General features: G+C 35.9%; 1 protein-coding gene across 4 annotated transcripts in view; it reads left to right on the top strand.

Annotated features, from left to right (window-relative positions):
• The window catches only part of COL24A1 (collagen type XXIV alpha 1 chain), a 395,660-nt gene extending 385,882 nt beyond the window's left edge, over positions 1–9,778 (top strand). For all 4 annotated transcript variants that reach the window (XM_044238615.1, XM_044238616.1, XM_044238614.1 and 1 more), the window contains 3 exons: positions 2,121–2,230; positions 5,013–5,228; positions 8,310–9,778. In XM_044238615.1, the coding sequence (XP_044094550.1) occupies positions 2,121–2,230; positions 5,013–5,228; positions 8,310–8,456 (473 nt within the window). In that variant the 3' untranslated portion in view covers positions 8,457–9,778. The remainder of the gene's footprint in view (positions 1–2,120; positions 2,231–5,012; positions 5,229–8,309) is intronic.
• Positions 9,779–15,811: the final 6,033 nt, after the last annotated feature.

Below are 15,811 nucleotides of genomic sequence, written 5' to 3'. Positions count from 1 at the left end.
ATCTCTCTCTCTCTCTCTCTCTCTGTGTCAAATAAATAAATAAAAATCTTTTAAAAAAAAAGAAGAAGAAGAAGAAAATGGATGACTGCAATGGGAAGGGGTAATGGAGGACATAGTGTAATGACACTAATTTTACCGAAGAGTTGTTTTAGGGAAAAAATAGAGAATGGAGGTGACAATGAAGAGCAAGAAAGACACCTTCTGTACTACAAGTACAATGCTAATAAAGGCTGTGGCAGAGCTTAAAAGGACTGCAAAAGAAGCACTGTCCTCATGGGAGTCCTAGTTTTAGGTTAGAACATTTAGGCCTGCAAAAGATATATTATGGTATAGTGCGTTATTAATAGCTTGGTATATCTTGAGAACAATTAGAAAGTCTCTACCAGGTTACCATTGTACAACATAATGCTTGAATTCAAAGAATTATACCCTATAAAACAACGGGAGTGTGCTTGATGGAAAACTTTTTATAAGGAATTTATTAGCTTATTTTATTAATAGAATAAATTTATTATTTATTATAATAGAAGGGGAAACCGTTTCTTGGAAGAAAAGAGGTAGTAGTGAAGATAATGTTTTTACACCCACTAGATAATATTGGAAGCCTACATTAGATCCTGGTAAAAAAATCTGGCACTCATTTCTATAAACTTTACAAAATGTCCAAAATTCTAAGGGAAGGGGACAAAAAGGGACCAGAAGATCAGATTTCTTTTGCCCCTTTCTTCCATATCACAAGAGATCAGTGGTTCTTCAAGTGTCCCTGGACCAGAATGAGATTCTGTTGAAATACAGATTCCAAGCCCCAACTTAATGAATCAGCAACTCTGGGGATGGGGCCCAGCTATCTGTGTTTTAACAGATGGTTCTAATGCCACCAAAATTTGAAAACACTGCAGGAGAGGACAGTCCCTGCTTTTGGAGCCACCAACTCAGCAAGTATTCGTTTTGAAGGATTAGTAGAATAGTAGAGGTAAGAAGAGTTGAGGATGTTTTGGAAGTCTAAAATAATGGGCCAGAGGAAGCCCAGCATGATGTAGAAGAATCTTTCTAATAGGATAAGGATGGAATGGACAAGGATAGAAATGACATTTGCCAAATACTGTTTGACTATCTTGCCTTTTTAATGCAAAAAAGCAGCACTATCTCATTAAAAAATTCTTTGCCTTTGCTTTTAGTATAAGGTGCTACTTCAATATTCTGGGCCTGTTATTCCAGAATTAAGATACTAGATCAACACTCTTTCAGCCTGAGTATTTCCTGTAGACTGACTAAGACTCCATTTGATTCTGCTGGGCATTCGGTGAAGACAAAGGTTGGCAGGCTTACACTGGCTGTAGGGATTTCAGTTTTTCTCGCTTAGAAATCTGATGAAGAAAGCCCCAAAGTGATAACCATTTAATTGTACATTTTCTTTCTATGGAAACAAAGGATGTTTTATTATTTTTATTCCAATTATCGTGAAGATATTATTTTACCTCAGGGAGATTGATGTTGTTTCTGTATATTTATTTTTAAAATCTGTAATGACATAGAACAGAAGTGGACAAGTATACCACATCGCCTGGGTGGCTCAGTTGGTTAAGCAGCTGCCTTCGGCTCAGGTCATGATCCCAGCGTCCTGGGATCGAGTCCCACATCGGGCTCCTTGCTCAGCAGGGAGCCTGCCTCTCCCTCTGCCTCTGCCTGCCACTCTGTCTGCCTGTGCTCGCTTGCTCTCCCTCTCTCTCTGATAAATAAATAAAATCTTTAAAAAAAAAAAAAAGTATACCACATCAACTGCAACTTTTCTATTAACTATGTAACTTTAGACGGTTCCCTTTAAGATGATGAGTTCATCTGTGGAAAGAAGCAATAAATTCAACCATTATATTTATTTTTTTTGTTGAAATGCCCTTAAATTGATAGGTATATGAAAAATACACTTTTTGGTATCAATTTTACATAACATTTACTGCTTTCATTCATGGGCTGAATGTAAATATCTTTATAATCTTCTAAGTTTTTTTACAGTTAAAACTGTAAAAATATATGTTTAAAGTATGATAATTTGTAATGATGGTTCAAATATGTTTTAGTATATAATTTAAATATTTTTATGTTTTATAATAAATTAATAGGAAAATACTGGATTGATCCAAATCTCGGATGCCCTTCAGATGCCATTGAGGTTTTCTGCAATTTCAGTGCTGGTGGTCAGACATGTTTATCTCCTGTTTCTGTAGCAAAGGTATGTATTGAATTATAGAATATATGTCTATACTTGCCCAGTATCAGTGAGCATGATTTTTTTAAATGTTACTTTAAATAATTATGATTTTTATGAATGGAAGTAAGATATCCTTCTCTACCATATATAAGAAAGAAAATTTCTTTTGTTGTTTTTAAAAAAAAAATTCTAAGAGGGGCACCTGAGTGGCTCAGTGGGTTAAAGCCTCTGCCTTCGGCTCAGGTCATGATCCCAGGGTCCTGGGATCTAGCCCCACATCGGGCTCTCTGCTCAGCGGGGAGCCTGCTTCCTCCTCTCTGCCTACTTGTGATAACTCTCTCTTTCTCTCTCTCTCTGTTAAATAAATAAATAAATCTTTAAAAAATTTAAATGAAATAAAAATTTAAAATAATTCTAAGAGAATCTTGATATTTTGGTTGTATTTTATGATTGGCATGTCATGGCTTAGTCTACTGATTATGCTTTTTTAATCTCCTTTTAAAAATGTTGTGGGAGGGCACGCCTGGGTGGCTCAGTCAGTTGAGCAGCTGACTCTTGGTTTGAGCTCAGGTTGTGATATCAAGGAGTCTGCGTAAGATTCTCTATCCCTCTGCCCCTCCCTGCCCCCCCCAGCCCCTCCCAATTCATGCTCTCTCTAAAACAAAAAATGTGCAACATATGTTTTTATGCATACACATACCTTGGAAAAATCCCCCAAACAGCTACAATATTTGTAATTAGTAACCAGTTACCTAAAGGTTTTCTGAAAATCACATCATTAGAAGAGGAATTTTGCCACAAAGCTTGCTATTTTTGATGATTTGGCACAAAGAACCTCCCTTCAATGGATGTTTAAACATCCATTGACTATTTTTTAAAACTCCTTTCAAGTATAATAACATGAATGAAAGTTAGTTTGGCATGATACTAGAATTATAACAAGCATTTATGAAACCTATAGCTTAGCTCTACCTATAATATCCTGAAGAAATCAAAAGTGCATTTCTTTCTTTTTCTGGCTAACCAGTTTGGTATTATTACTAAGGACTTACTTCTCATCAACAAAGAATTGATACACCTGCCCCTTATATATTTGGTCCATCACAAAGAGGTGCAGCTAAAATGTGCAGTCTATTAATCTCTCTAGCTGCTCATTGTTTCACTAGCCTTTATAAAATATCCCCCTTCATTAAGGGTGTTTCACGAGTTAATCACAGTAGCATTCACCATTATTATTCTCAAACCAGGAAAGAGTCTTCCATCCCTAGGGAATGCATGTTCCTCTCATGAAGATCAGCATGATAGTCCTACTTCCAAAATATCTGTATGATCATCCTCATTCCCCTGGACTTGGCCCAGGATTTTTATTTGGATTATCATAAAAGACAGATGAAGACCAGGAGGCGTGTACAAAGGAGATAGGAACACTGAAGTCGTTGCACTCCAATTCCTTCCTTCACGGAATCAACTCTCCCATCTGTCCTATCCATAAACTCAACCTGAGAAAGACTGGGCAGGTAGTGGAAAGAATGGTAGACTTGGAATTAGGGACCTGGGTTCTAGTCTCTACCCCTCTACTAATCTGGCAAATGATGCTCTGAGCCACCAAATATCCTACTCTGTGCCAGGCACTGTGTTGGTTAAGTGACATTTGGCCCCTTAAGCCCTTACCACAATCCTGCCATGTCAGTGTCATATTCCACTTCACCAACAAAGACACTAAGGCTCAGAAAGATTAGTTTACAAGTTTGTGATTCTCAGCTGTAAAATAAAGGAACCTGAGCTACTTAAATTCTAATGTTCCTTATGATGATCCTTCCATGTTTTCATCTTCATTGACCTTCTTTTGCCTTTCTTCTCTTTTCCTTTTACTTTTTTGGTGCCTGTCTTTTTTTTTTCCCCTCTGATACCTCATAACTGATATTTTTCTAATTTTATGTTTGGAAATCAATATAAATTCCTCGTTGAAATCACTTTCATTCACTTATGTTATGACCATATGCCTGCTTGAAGAATAAATAAAATAATAAAAATGTCAAAAGCTATAGAAAAATCTACTTCCTTTTCCAAGCCTAGGAAATCTTCAGTCAGACCTCCTTGCTCCAATTTTGCCCTGTATTGTTGACTTTATTATCAGTACTTGTTCATGCCTTCATTCATTTCAATAAACATATATTGATGACTCCATTCTATGGCTGGAACGACATTAGGGGCTGGCAACACAAAGAATAAGATTCTACCCTTGTCTTTAAAAGCTTTTATAATTAAAACTTCTCAACAAGGTATTATTACAACTTGTAACTTATCTTCAGAAACTCAAAAAAAAAGATCTTCAAAGTAAATTATGGACAATTTCAGATTTTTGTGGAAGAAATTATTAAAGAATTAATCAACAACAAATAACTAATGCATTTTAGATAACATGAAAATTACCTCGCTTTTTTGGTCATGTCTAGTAGCCTCGTGGTATGCTGAGGCCAGCTCATACAGACTCAGGAGACCCTATTGTTAACACCCCTTTCTAGCTCCGTGTTCAGTGATACCACCATGATTGCCTGAAGTCAGCCATGGTAGGAGTGGTTACACCATAGAAACTGGAAAATGCTCTAAATCAGCGATTACTCCACTCCACCTAGCAAAAGCCAGTGGTTAAGCATTTATCAGCATACTGTTGACTGGCACTTAAATGCCAAGGAAAGGGGCTTTCTCAGATCTTCATTTCAAGGACTCTCCAGGTTCCCCCAAATTATAAGTTATTCAGTTGCCACATCTTATAACTTGTATATTATTTCTATGACATTAGTTGGAGTTTGGAGTTGGAAAAGTCCAGATGAACTTCCTTCACTTACTGAGCTCAGAAGCCACCCATATCATCACCATTCACTGTCTAAACACCCCAGTGTGGACAAGTGCTCAGCCAAATGGCTCAGGATTGTCTGTTGGCTTCAAGGGATGGAATGGCCAGATTTTTGAAGAAAACACTCTACTTGAACCTAAGGTGCTTTCAGATGACTGCAAGGTAAGGGATGGCAACTTTTAGAATTGTTCAATATAGCTAATATAAAACTGAAAAGGCCATAAAATTAAAATAATGGGGATAAGACTTTAATTGCAAACTGAAGATCCAGAGGCTAATAAGTTTTAAGGTGCCCTATTTATAATAACATTACATTTTTCAGAATCAATAGTTTGCCTGTATCGTATCACGTCAACTTCTGTAACACCCACTGGTCATCCGTTGATTTTTATATGCAGAACAGATGTTAATACATAAATCTAATTCTTACTGCTCATATGAAATATCTATATTACCCCTGCATGGATAGAAAGAGCATATAAATAAATAGATTTATTTCTTATATTTCACTACTGTAATTCTACATCTCATTATATATGGAAGACAGGTTATAGAGGCAAGTCTGTTGTATTTCATTTTGTCAGTCCCTATACCTGAAACCAAATACGAGCAAAATTGCAGATTGACTGGCCCTACCAATTGATATTTGAATCATAGCCCATTTTTGTTTTACAATTAAACAACTAATATTATAAAAAATCTATAATTTTAAAATGTTTTGGTATAAAGCAGGTGTCGGCTAACTACATTTCACAGACCAAATCCACCCCACCACTTTTTTTTTTAAGATTTTATTTATTTATTTGATAGAGATAACAAGGAGGCAGAGAGGCAGTTAGAGAGGGGGGGGAAGCAGACTCTCTGCTCAGCAGAGAGCTGGATGTGGGGCTCCATCCCAGGACTCTGGGATCATGACCTGAGCCGAAGGGAGAGGCTTTAACCAACAGAGCCACCCAGGTGCCCCGCCCGCCACTTGTTTTTGTTAATAAATTTTATTAGCACATAGCCACACTCATTTGTTTACTCAGTATCTATGGCTGTTGTCACACAGGGATGACAGAGTTAAATAAATGTGAGACTGTGGCTCACAAAACCTAAGACATTTATTATCTAGCACTTTACAGAAGAGTTTCCCAACCCTGTTAGAAAGAGCATCCACATCACATACATTTCATTAATGATTTCAAGTAGCTTGGTTTCTTGCTCTTGTGCACCATGAAGCCCGTGATTTAACATCTCTTACCATTTCCAGGGAATTCTACTTTTTCACAACATTTTATTTTCAGACAAATAGTGCTTGAGTATTCGAAAAATGAGAGGCAAACAGAGGTATATGGCTCATTCTTTAAAAGCAAAGAGATCAATATTATCAACAAACTCATTTGAATTTTATAATTTTTTCCAGAAACTTTCAGTGACTCACTACTATCTCTGAGATACAATCTAAACTTATCCGCTCTTTGTTTAGCGCTTAAAATAGTCCGGCCCCAACCTTTCTAGCTTGGGCTTTCGGTGGCTGTTTACCCTAAAGTATGGTGAAATTGATCTATTAATAATAATAACAATAATAATATCAACAATAATCCCTACTATTAGTCACTGGGACCTTATTATATAGCAGTTACCCTGTATTACATACATTATTTTATTTAATTATAACAGCTTTATAAAGAAGTTTCATTTTATAGGTAAGAAAATGAAGAAACAGAAAGGCTAAATAACTTGCTCAAGGTCATGTAGCTAATTAGTGGAGAGCAAGAAATAAACCCTAGGTGGGTATAACTCCAAAATCCATGCCACACTATACTGCTTAACTGAAATCTCATTTAATCCTTACAACTGTGTGAGGTAAGTGTTTATTTTTCATATTTTATATATAAAGAGATTGGTGGTACCTGGATTTCTATCAAAATCTGCTCTTCATCCCCATGTAGGCATACTTCGGCAATCATCTACTTTTCCAACAGTTTTTTGTATGTTTGTTTTTACTCGTGTCATTATCTTTCTCCGAAATGCCTTCTCTACCTCTCTAACCAAGTAGAAGTACTAGGCATACTTGAAGGCCCATTTTAAATTCTGAAATCTGAATTCATGAGGCTTTCCCTGAGTACTTCAGTTGGAAATGAGGAATTTAGCGCTCACTGTCTACATTATTTATACTGTACTCACCATATGTTGTCTTGTGTTATGTCTACGTTCATGTTTCCCCTCTCCAACTAGATTTATAAGCTGCTAGTCTTCAAAATCCAGAGCTGATTTATTCAGCTTCATATTTCCCAAGGACTATTAGAAAATAGAGGATTACATCTTACTCAGCTGTGCCACTTGTACTTAGTATCCAATAAATATTGCTTACAAGACTTAACGAGTTAATCTAATAGTGTCCTACACACACACACACACACACACACACACCCCAAGCTGATGACTAGTAAATGAAATTTATAGCTTAAATAATCACTGAGGTTTCTTCACATTTTAAAATTTATATCATAATTCTATAAACAAGTGAATCAACTTTTTAATAAAAAGCTTCACAAAACTAGCGAATTGTGTTTCTCTATTTTATCTTGTTGAATCTTAATCATAAGAGATTTTATGATTTGTGTTTGTTCCATAGTAGAATTTGTCAGAAACAAAAGAACATAGAGTGATTAAAAAAAAAAAAGAAAGAAAGAAAGGCCTAGAAAGAAGAGAGGAAAGAAACTATATAAACAGTAACCACACTCTGGAAAAAAGGAAACCTTAAAGGTGATTCAACAGAATTATAGTTTATTTCCTACTGAAGCAATTTTGGTTATTTCTTGCCTAAATTACAGAGAGGTTGAGACAGCTCATTGCTTTTCCTCCTTTTAGGATGGCCTAAAGAATCAGCCCCAAATAAAGGAACAGAGAACAGATGGGTGTTACTCATATTAGGAATAGTACAGCCTTTTAATTCATACCTGGTCCAGTGATCTACAGACAACAGAAGCAGAAGCCTAGCCTTAGTCCCTGGGACTGAAAAATCAGAACACACATTGCCATTTGGAGAAAAGAATGAAACCATGTTTTCAATTAGTCATAGTGAGTGTTAGCATTGCACACTTACTCTATGCCAGCATTTACTTTGTTTTAGGGACTTCCTATTCATTATCTCTAATTCTTAAACTAAATCTTCATTGAGAGTGAAGGGCATTGTCTGCTGAGAACAACTTCTGATGACATGATTACATATCAAAGCATTTTGTTCTTGTTTTACAGATTCAAGATGGCAGCTGGCATAAGGCAAAATTCCTTTTTCACACCCAGGACCCTAATCAGCTTCCAGTCATTGAAGTACAAAAACTTCCTCATCTCAAAACCAAAAGGAAGTACTACATTGAAAGCAGTTCTGTATGCTTTCTCTAAGGTTTCTGAATTAGTTCAGAATTCGTGCTGTTGGCCAGGTAATTGTTGCAGAGGGAAAAATACAGACAGAGAGATACTATCATTGTGAAATGCATGGAATAAAGCATTGGCTAAATCTTAAAGAATCTCAGGAAGAAAAGATTTCCTCCGAAAAAGGAGAAAAGGCATTTTTAAAGGACTATAATTGATAAAGTATTTAATTCTTTAAAAAATTATATTGATCTGAGCTTTCTTAGAGAATTCCCTAGAACTGAAAATTTATAAACATGGAATTCTTCAGGGTAGCCTCTATTTTTTTGACTGAGAGCAAAGTACCCATTAGACAGCTGGAGATGCAGAGCACTATGGAGCAATACTGGCTAATGCTTCCACATGTGTGATGCTTCTGTCTAAAAATCACAAGCCACAGTCCAACATGTCTTATTTTCCCAAACACTAAGCTGTATTCAGGTCCCCAATGGGCATATACATCTTAGCCGGTGGTACACTACCTCTTACGTGTTGCCTTTTTATGTTGCTTGGTGCTTTTCCTAAAACAAGGTGCTTGTGGCTTTCATAGACTATTTTATTTCTTTTTTCGTCTTTGTTATTCTTTAAGAGTGTATGTACTGGTTACATCAAGATATGTTTTGGTTGTTAGTACTTTATTTTAATTTGTTTGGTTACATGCTTAATAACAAGTAAAACATTATTTATGTGAAGTCCTTGTTCTATTTTAAAATTCTCTTTGTGATATGGAATCAAAGCCAGCACACAGAAACCTGTGCTTATGCACAAGAGAATTAGGAGGTTTCTTTTGTTTTTATTTTTTAAAGTGTTGTAAAAAATATTACAGGCCAGCTACTTCCTGTAGTAGGTTTGGGATAGAGTTTGGGGTTGTGATATACTATTTTTAAAAAATCCATGATCATCTGGAATGATACTATGTATATATATATTTTGTAAAGTTTTAATTCAGCAAATCTTTTGAAATTGCTGCTGTTTTAAATTATAAAAACCATTATTTCTGCTTCATAGGAATTACATGTTTTGTAGTATTCATTGATTTTATCTCACTATTCTTAAATTTATTGTGTTTGGACCTAAAAGACTTCAATTTACCAGTCTTAAAAGCAACATTCAGGAAGAAAAAAGTATATAGCCATTTAAAATAGGCTCAGCACACTCAGAATTCCCTTGTCAGAGAAATGTTATTCAGTATTAAAAGAAAAATATTATACCTTTTGGTATATAGAAAAGCTTGTACATCCATTATAAACATATCTTTAGCCACAGCAAACCACACTTACCTATCCATAATAAAAATATGCTTGAAACCTTTTTTGGTGGTATTCATTTTTCTTCTTTTGTTATCATATCCTTGTATTACCAATGGTAGTTCTCTGGCATAGTCCTTCTGTCCTCTGTACATATACATTATTACAAAGTATCTGTTACACACCTATAAGAGGATTATAGGGTCTATTTCCTACTTGTACAAAATGAGGTCAGAATAAACTCTCAGATATGGTCAACTGACTTTCAAAAAATGTGCCAATACCACTTAATAGGAAATGGACAGTTTCTTCAGCAAATGGTGCTGGGAAAAATGGATATCCACAAGCAAAATAATGAAGTTGGACCTTTATCTGGTATCACATATAAAACTTAACTCAAAATGGATCAAAGTGCTAAATATAAGAGCTAAGCTTATAAAACTCTTAGAAGAAAACATAGGAGAAAGTCTCCATGACATTGGATTTAGCAGTAATTTCTTGAAGATGACACTAAAAGCATGTTCAAAAAAAGAAAAAGATAAATTGGACTGCATTAAAATTAAGAACTTCTGTACACCAAAGGACACTATCAAGAAGGTAAAAAGACATCCCACAGAATGGGAGGAAAAATTTGCAAATCATCTATCTGATAAAGAATTAATACCCCAGGATGTATTTTTTTAAACTCCTACACCTCCACAGCTCTTTCTGCCCACAGATCCTGTCCCCATGCTTTAAGAAACCACCATTTTGCACCATAATTTAATGAATCAATTAATTAATTAAATTTCTACAACTCAAAATAAAAAGCAATCCAACTGAAAAATGGGCAAAGGACTTAAGAGATATTTCTCCAAAGAAGACAAACAAATAGCCAACAAAAGAAAAGATGCTCAACATCTCTAGTTATTTGGAAAATGCAAATCAGTGCCATAGGTAGATACCACTTGACATTCACTGTGATGACTATTATCCAAAAGAAAAACAAAACCAAAAAAAAATGAAAGTAACAGGCATTGGTTAGGATGTGGATAAAGTGAAACCTTTGTAAGTTGCTGGTGGGAATGTAAAATGGTGTAGTCATTGTGGAAAATAGTTTGTCAGTTTCTCAAAAGTTAAACACAGAATTACCATATGACCCAGTAATTCTAACTTGTGTATATGCCCAAAAGAATTGAAAGAAGGGACTCAAAGAGATGTTTGTACGCAAGTGTTCATGGAGATATTATTCAGAATAACCCCAAACTGGAAACAACCCAAATGTGCATCCACAGATGAATTGATTAACGAATGTGGTATGTACCTACAATGGAAAATTATTGGGTCATAAAAAGGAATGAAATTCTGATATGTGCTAACAACACTGATCACCTTGAAAACATTACACTATGTGAAATAAGGCAGACGAAAAAGGGCGAGTTATCTGAAATACCTACCACTTATCTGAAGTATCAAGAATAGACAAATTCAAAGACAGGAAATAGAACAGAGGTTATCAGAGGCTGGGAGAGATGGGAATGGGGAATAATTTTGTAATGAGTGCAGAGTTTCTGTTTGGGATGATGACAGAGTTCTGGAGATGGATGGTAATAATGATTGCACGACACATGAATGCACTCAGTACAACTGAACTAACACTTAAAATGATTTAAATGACCAATGTTATGTTGTACATTTTACCACAATTTTTTTAATGGGGTGATGACAAATATGTCTGATTTCCTGCTTGAGAACCATGAAATTGCTTTTTTTTTTTAAAAAAAAAGATTTTATTTATTTATTTGACAGAGAGAGATCACAAGTAGGCAGAGAGGCAGGCAGAGAGAGAGGAGGAAGCAGGCTCCCTGCTGAGCAGAGAGCCTGATGTGGGACTCGATCCCAAGACCCTGAGATCATGACCTGAACCGAAGGCAGCGGCTTAACCCACTGAGCCACCCAGGCGCCCATGAAATTGCTTTTTATTTTTATTTATTTATTTATTTTTTTTTAAAAGATTTTATTTATTTATTTGACAGAGCAAGATCACAAGCAGGCAGAGAGGCAGGCAGAGAGAGAGGAGGAAGCAGGCTCCCTGCTGAGCAGAGAGCACGATGTGGGCCTCGATCCCAGGACCCTGAGATCATGACCTGAGCCGAAGGCAGCGGCTTAACCCACTGAGCCACCCAGGCGCCCTGAAATTGCTTTTTAAAAGGAGCAGAATGTGCCATACCTTTTGTTTCTCCCCCCCAAAAAAAAATTTATTTCAGAGACATAAATGATTTTTCTAGGTATCATTTAAGAACTAAATATATATATATACATATATATGTGTATATATATATATAATAGAAATATCTCACTTTATGCTTTTTTTTTGAAATATTAAATGTAAAGCACAGTTTAATCAACATAATCATAGACAATATAGCATATGTAGTGATTAAGAGTACTCTGGAGACGAGCTGTGTGACTTTGGGTATGTTTTTCTTCACTGCCTCAGTTTCTTCACTGCAAAATGAGGATAATAAAAGTAAAAATCTTTATGAGTTAGGCTTCTTAGAGAAACAGAACCAGTAGGAGATATAGATAGATAGAAGTAGAAATACAGATTTTATATATAATACACATATAATATTGTTATGATATATAAATACATTTTTTATTTTATGTTTTTATATGGAAGCATTATGATGAATTGGCTTGCACAATGATGGAAGCTGAGAATAGCCACAATTTGCCACCTGTAAACTAGAGACCCAGAAAGGCCAGTGATGTAAGTTAAGTCCAAAGGCCTGAGAACCAGTGGAGCCAATAGATTAAAATCCAGTTTCTGGGCCGGTGAAGATGGGAGGTCCCAACTCAAGCAGGCAGACAGAGCAAAAAAGGCACATTCTTCCTTACTTTGCCTTTTGTTTGATTCAGGCCCTCAGTGGATTGGGTGATGCCCATGTACATTGTGGGAGAGGGACGATTTACTTTACTGAGTCCACTGGTTCAAAGACTAATCTCCAGAAATGCTATTACAGAAACACCCAGAAATATTTTTTTATATATTCTTTTTTTTTAATAATTTTTTTTATTTTTTATAAACATATTTTTATTCCCAGGGGTACAGGTCTGTGAATCGCCAGGTTTACACACTTCACAGCACTCACCAAAGCACATACCCTCCCCAATGTCCATAACCCCACCCCCCTTCTCCCAACCCCCCTCCCCCCAGCAACCCTCAGTTTGTTTTGTGAGATTAAGAGTCACTTATGGTTTGTCTCCCTCAGAAATAATTTTTAATGTGGACACCTATGGCCGGTCAAATTGACACATAAAATTAACTATCACATTATCTCACTTGGTGGTTGAATGGATTCAATAAATTACCCTGGAGAAGTATAAAACTGCCTGGCACAAAGCCATCAATCACTCTGTAAGCATTCCCTGCTGCTCTTGTTGAAGTAACAACATCATTGAAGATTTAATAGATAAGCTCCATGCTAGTTATCACCAAGGAGGTGGTAGCAAATCCCTTAATAAAATTACTCATCTGTTTTATAGCCATGCCAGCCCCATAATTTGTTTTGTAACAATAGATTTTATATTTTTAGAACATAGATTAAATATAAAGCCTTTCTAGAAATAAGGTACAACTGTAACAATATATAATTAGATAATGTGCCTCCCTCTTCTCCCCATTTTTTATATTAATGTGGGAATTATATTTGTCATTAAAAGTAAATATCACCAGGTTTTTTTGTAATATAAAACCATTGCAGAAGGAATATTGGATTTAGATACATAAAACTTGGGACATCTGTGTGACTCAGTTGGTTAAACGTCTGCCTTCGGCTAGATCATGATCTTGGGGTCCTGGGAAGGAGTCTCAAATCTGGCTCCCTGCTCAGCAGGGAGCCTGCTTCTCCCTCTGCCTCTGCTATTCCCCCTCCTTGTGCTCTCTTTCTCTCAAATGAATGGATGGTTAGATGGATGGATGGATGGATGGATGGATGGATGGATGGATGGATGGATGAATGATATATTTTTTTAAATATATGCGTGAAACTTGAACTGAGTTCCCTTCTCACTCATCGGTTTGGGGTACTTGGTTAAGTCACTAATTCTCTGTTTCCTTATCTATACTGGGCAAATTTTTTTGTTTTTTTGGTCTGCTTCTTATAATTATATAAGGTAGGTGTGTTAAAAAATCTCGAACTGTGATTATGAACATTCCCGTTTCTTTTACATCTCACATTTTTGCTTTATACTTGTAATCAGTTGCATTCAAATTTACCACAGCTTTTTTCAGAGGTATCCCACTACATGTTTAATAGCTAGCCCTCCAGGGTAAAAAGAGAAACAATCCCTACTTGTAGCATTAGCCAGTTTTCATGGCATAAACACTTGGACCATACCAATTTTGTGCTGTAACTTGTTAGTGTCAAGATAGTACATCTTTGTTCGTATTTTTATTTTTGACCTTTCTACATCCTTCTGTTTAGGCATATTTATTATACTCGGCATATGCTTGTAGATGTGTATATTTTTAATCTATTTTGACAATTTTAGACTCAGAATATGTAGTCTGTTTAGTTAATGTAGTTACTATTATAGTTGCATTTAAACCTGATATTTTGGGCACCTGGGTGGCTCAGTGGGTTAAGCCGCTGCCTTCGGCTCAGGTCATGATCTCAGGGTCCCGGGATCGAGTCCCGCATCGGGTTCTCTGCTCAGCAGGGAACCTGCTTCCTCCTCTCTCTCTCTCTCTCCCTGCCTCTCTGCCTGCTTGTAATCTCTCTGTGTCAAATAAATAAATAAAATCTTTAAAAAAATAAAAATAAAAAAAATAAACCTGATATTTTACTATCATTTTGTATTTGTCTCATTTCTTTTTCTTTTTTCTTCCTTTGGATTGGTAAAATACTTTTTATTCCATTTTCCCTCTTTTAGCTTGTTAAACATTATTTTTATTTTCTTTTCGTGGCTACTTTAAAGTCAATAATATGTATCCTTGACTTTGTAGAGGTCATATAAATTAGTACTTTTCTACTTTCCAGACAGCTCAAGGATATTACAAAATCTCTCTTACAAAAAGGATATCACTCATCTCTCTCTGACATTTTGGAATGTTATTGTCAAGTATTTTAATTCAGCACATATTTAGACTCCTATGGGATATTACTATTTGCTATTATTTTAAACTGGCAATATTTATTTGGTTTTATCCACCTATTTATACTTTCCTATACTTTTCTTTCCTTCCTTCCATCCTTCATATTTTAGGTGAACTTGAAAGAAGCAAGAAGAGATGACATAGGCTTTATACAGAGGCAGAGTTACCACTGAAGATAATAAATTTAAGCTTTAGGGCCCTAAAGTGTCCTTCAAAATGTCTTCACGGGGGCATTTATGTTTGTAGAGTTTGCAAAAGTATAGTAATTTTTAGTTATTTTCCATAAAGAGGACCCTAACTTGTATGAACGTCGGGCTTCATGAAATCTAAGCTTATCCCTGCCCTTTACCTGGAATGAAATATAAATGTCATTCTTTCTGTAGGAAACAACAGTTTTTGTTTGTTTGATGACTATAGTAAACAAAAAGAGGGACTGTTGCTAGTGGCACAGGAATGACCTGTGCAGTAGAAACATAGTGTTCAGCAGTAAGCACTGTGACAGACCTCATTTTCTGGCCAAAATGCTAAGTTTGGTTCTCCCATACAAGCAGCTTTTATAGTTTCAGAAATAAGTGTAAGCTAAGCCTTCAATGTAATGTGCTCTGCCCTATTCAAACACAACTTTTCTACCATGACCTACATAGTAATTGGCTCTGAAGGCATGATTAAGTCGTTATCACCTCAGCCCGGGTACACAATTATGCAATCTGTGTGCTTTGGATTCAGAGTCCTGGTATAACTCAAAGCTAATTTAGAAAAATGGCACCTTTGTAGAGAAGGGCAACCAGTGGGGTATCGAGCTATCATCTTGGCTGTGCCTAGCTAGCAGTGGAATTTCAGGACTTTACATAAGGACAAAGTAATCTGAGTAACAGTCCATTAAAAATAATTTAATTTCACAAGGTATCTAGTTCAGAGCAAATTTAGAGCTGAAATTCAAGAAAACTTCTCTTTTCTTG

This window comes from Neovison vison, chromosome 2 (genome assembly GCF_020171115.1).
Source record: "Neovison vison isolate M4711 chromosome 2, ASM_NN_V1, whole genome shotgun sequence".
Lineage (NCBI taxonomy): Eukaryota > Metazoa > Chordata > Mammalia > Carnivora > Mustelidae > Neogale > Neogale vison.
The sequence above is the reverse complement of the archived record's forward strand: the minus strand, read 5'-3'. Positions and strand labels throughout refer to the sequence as shown.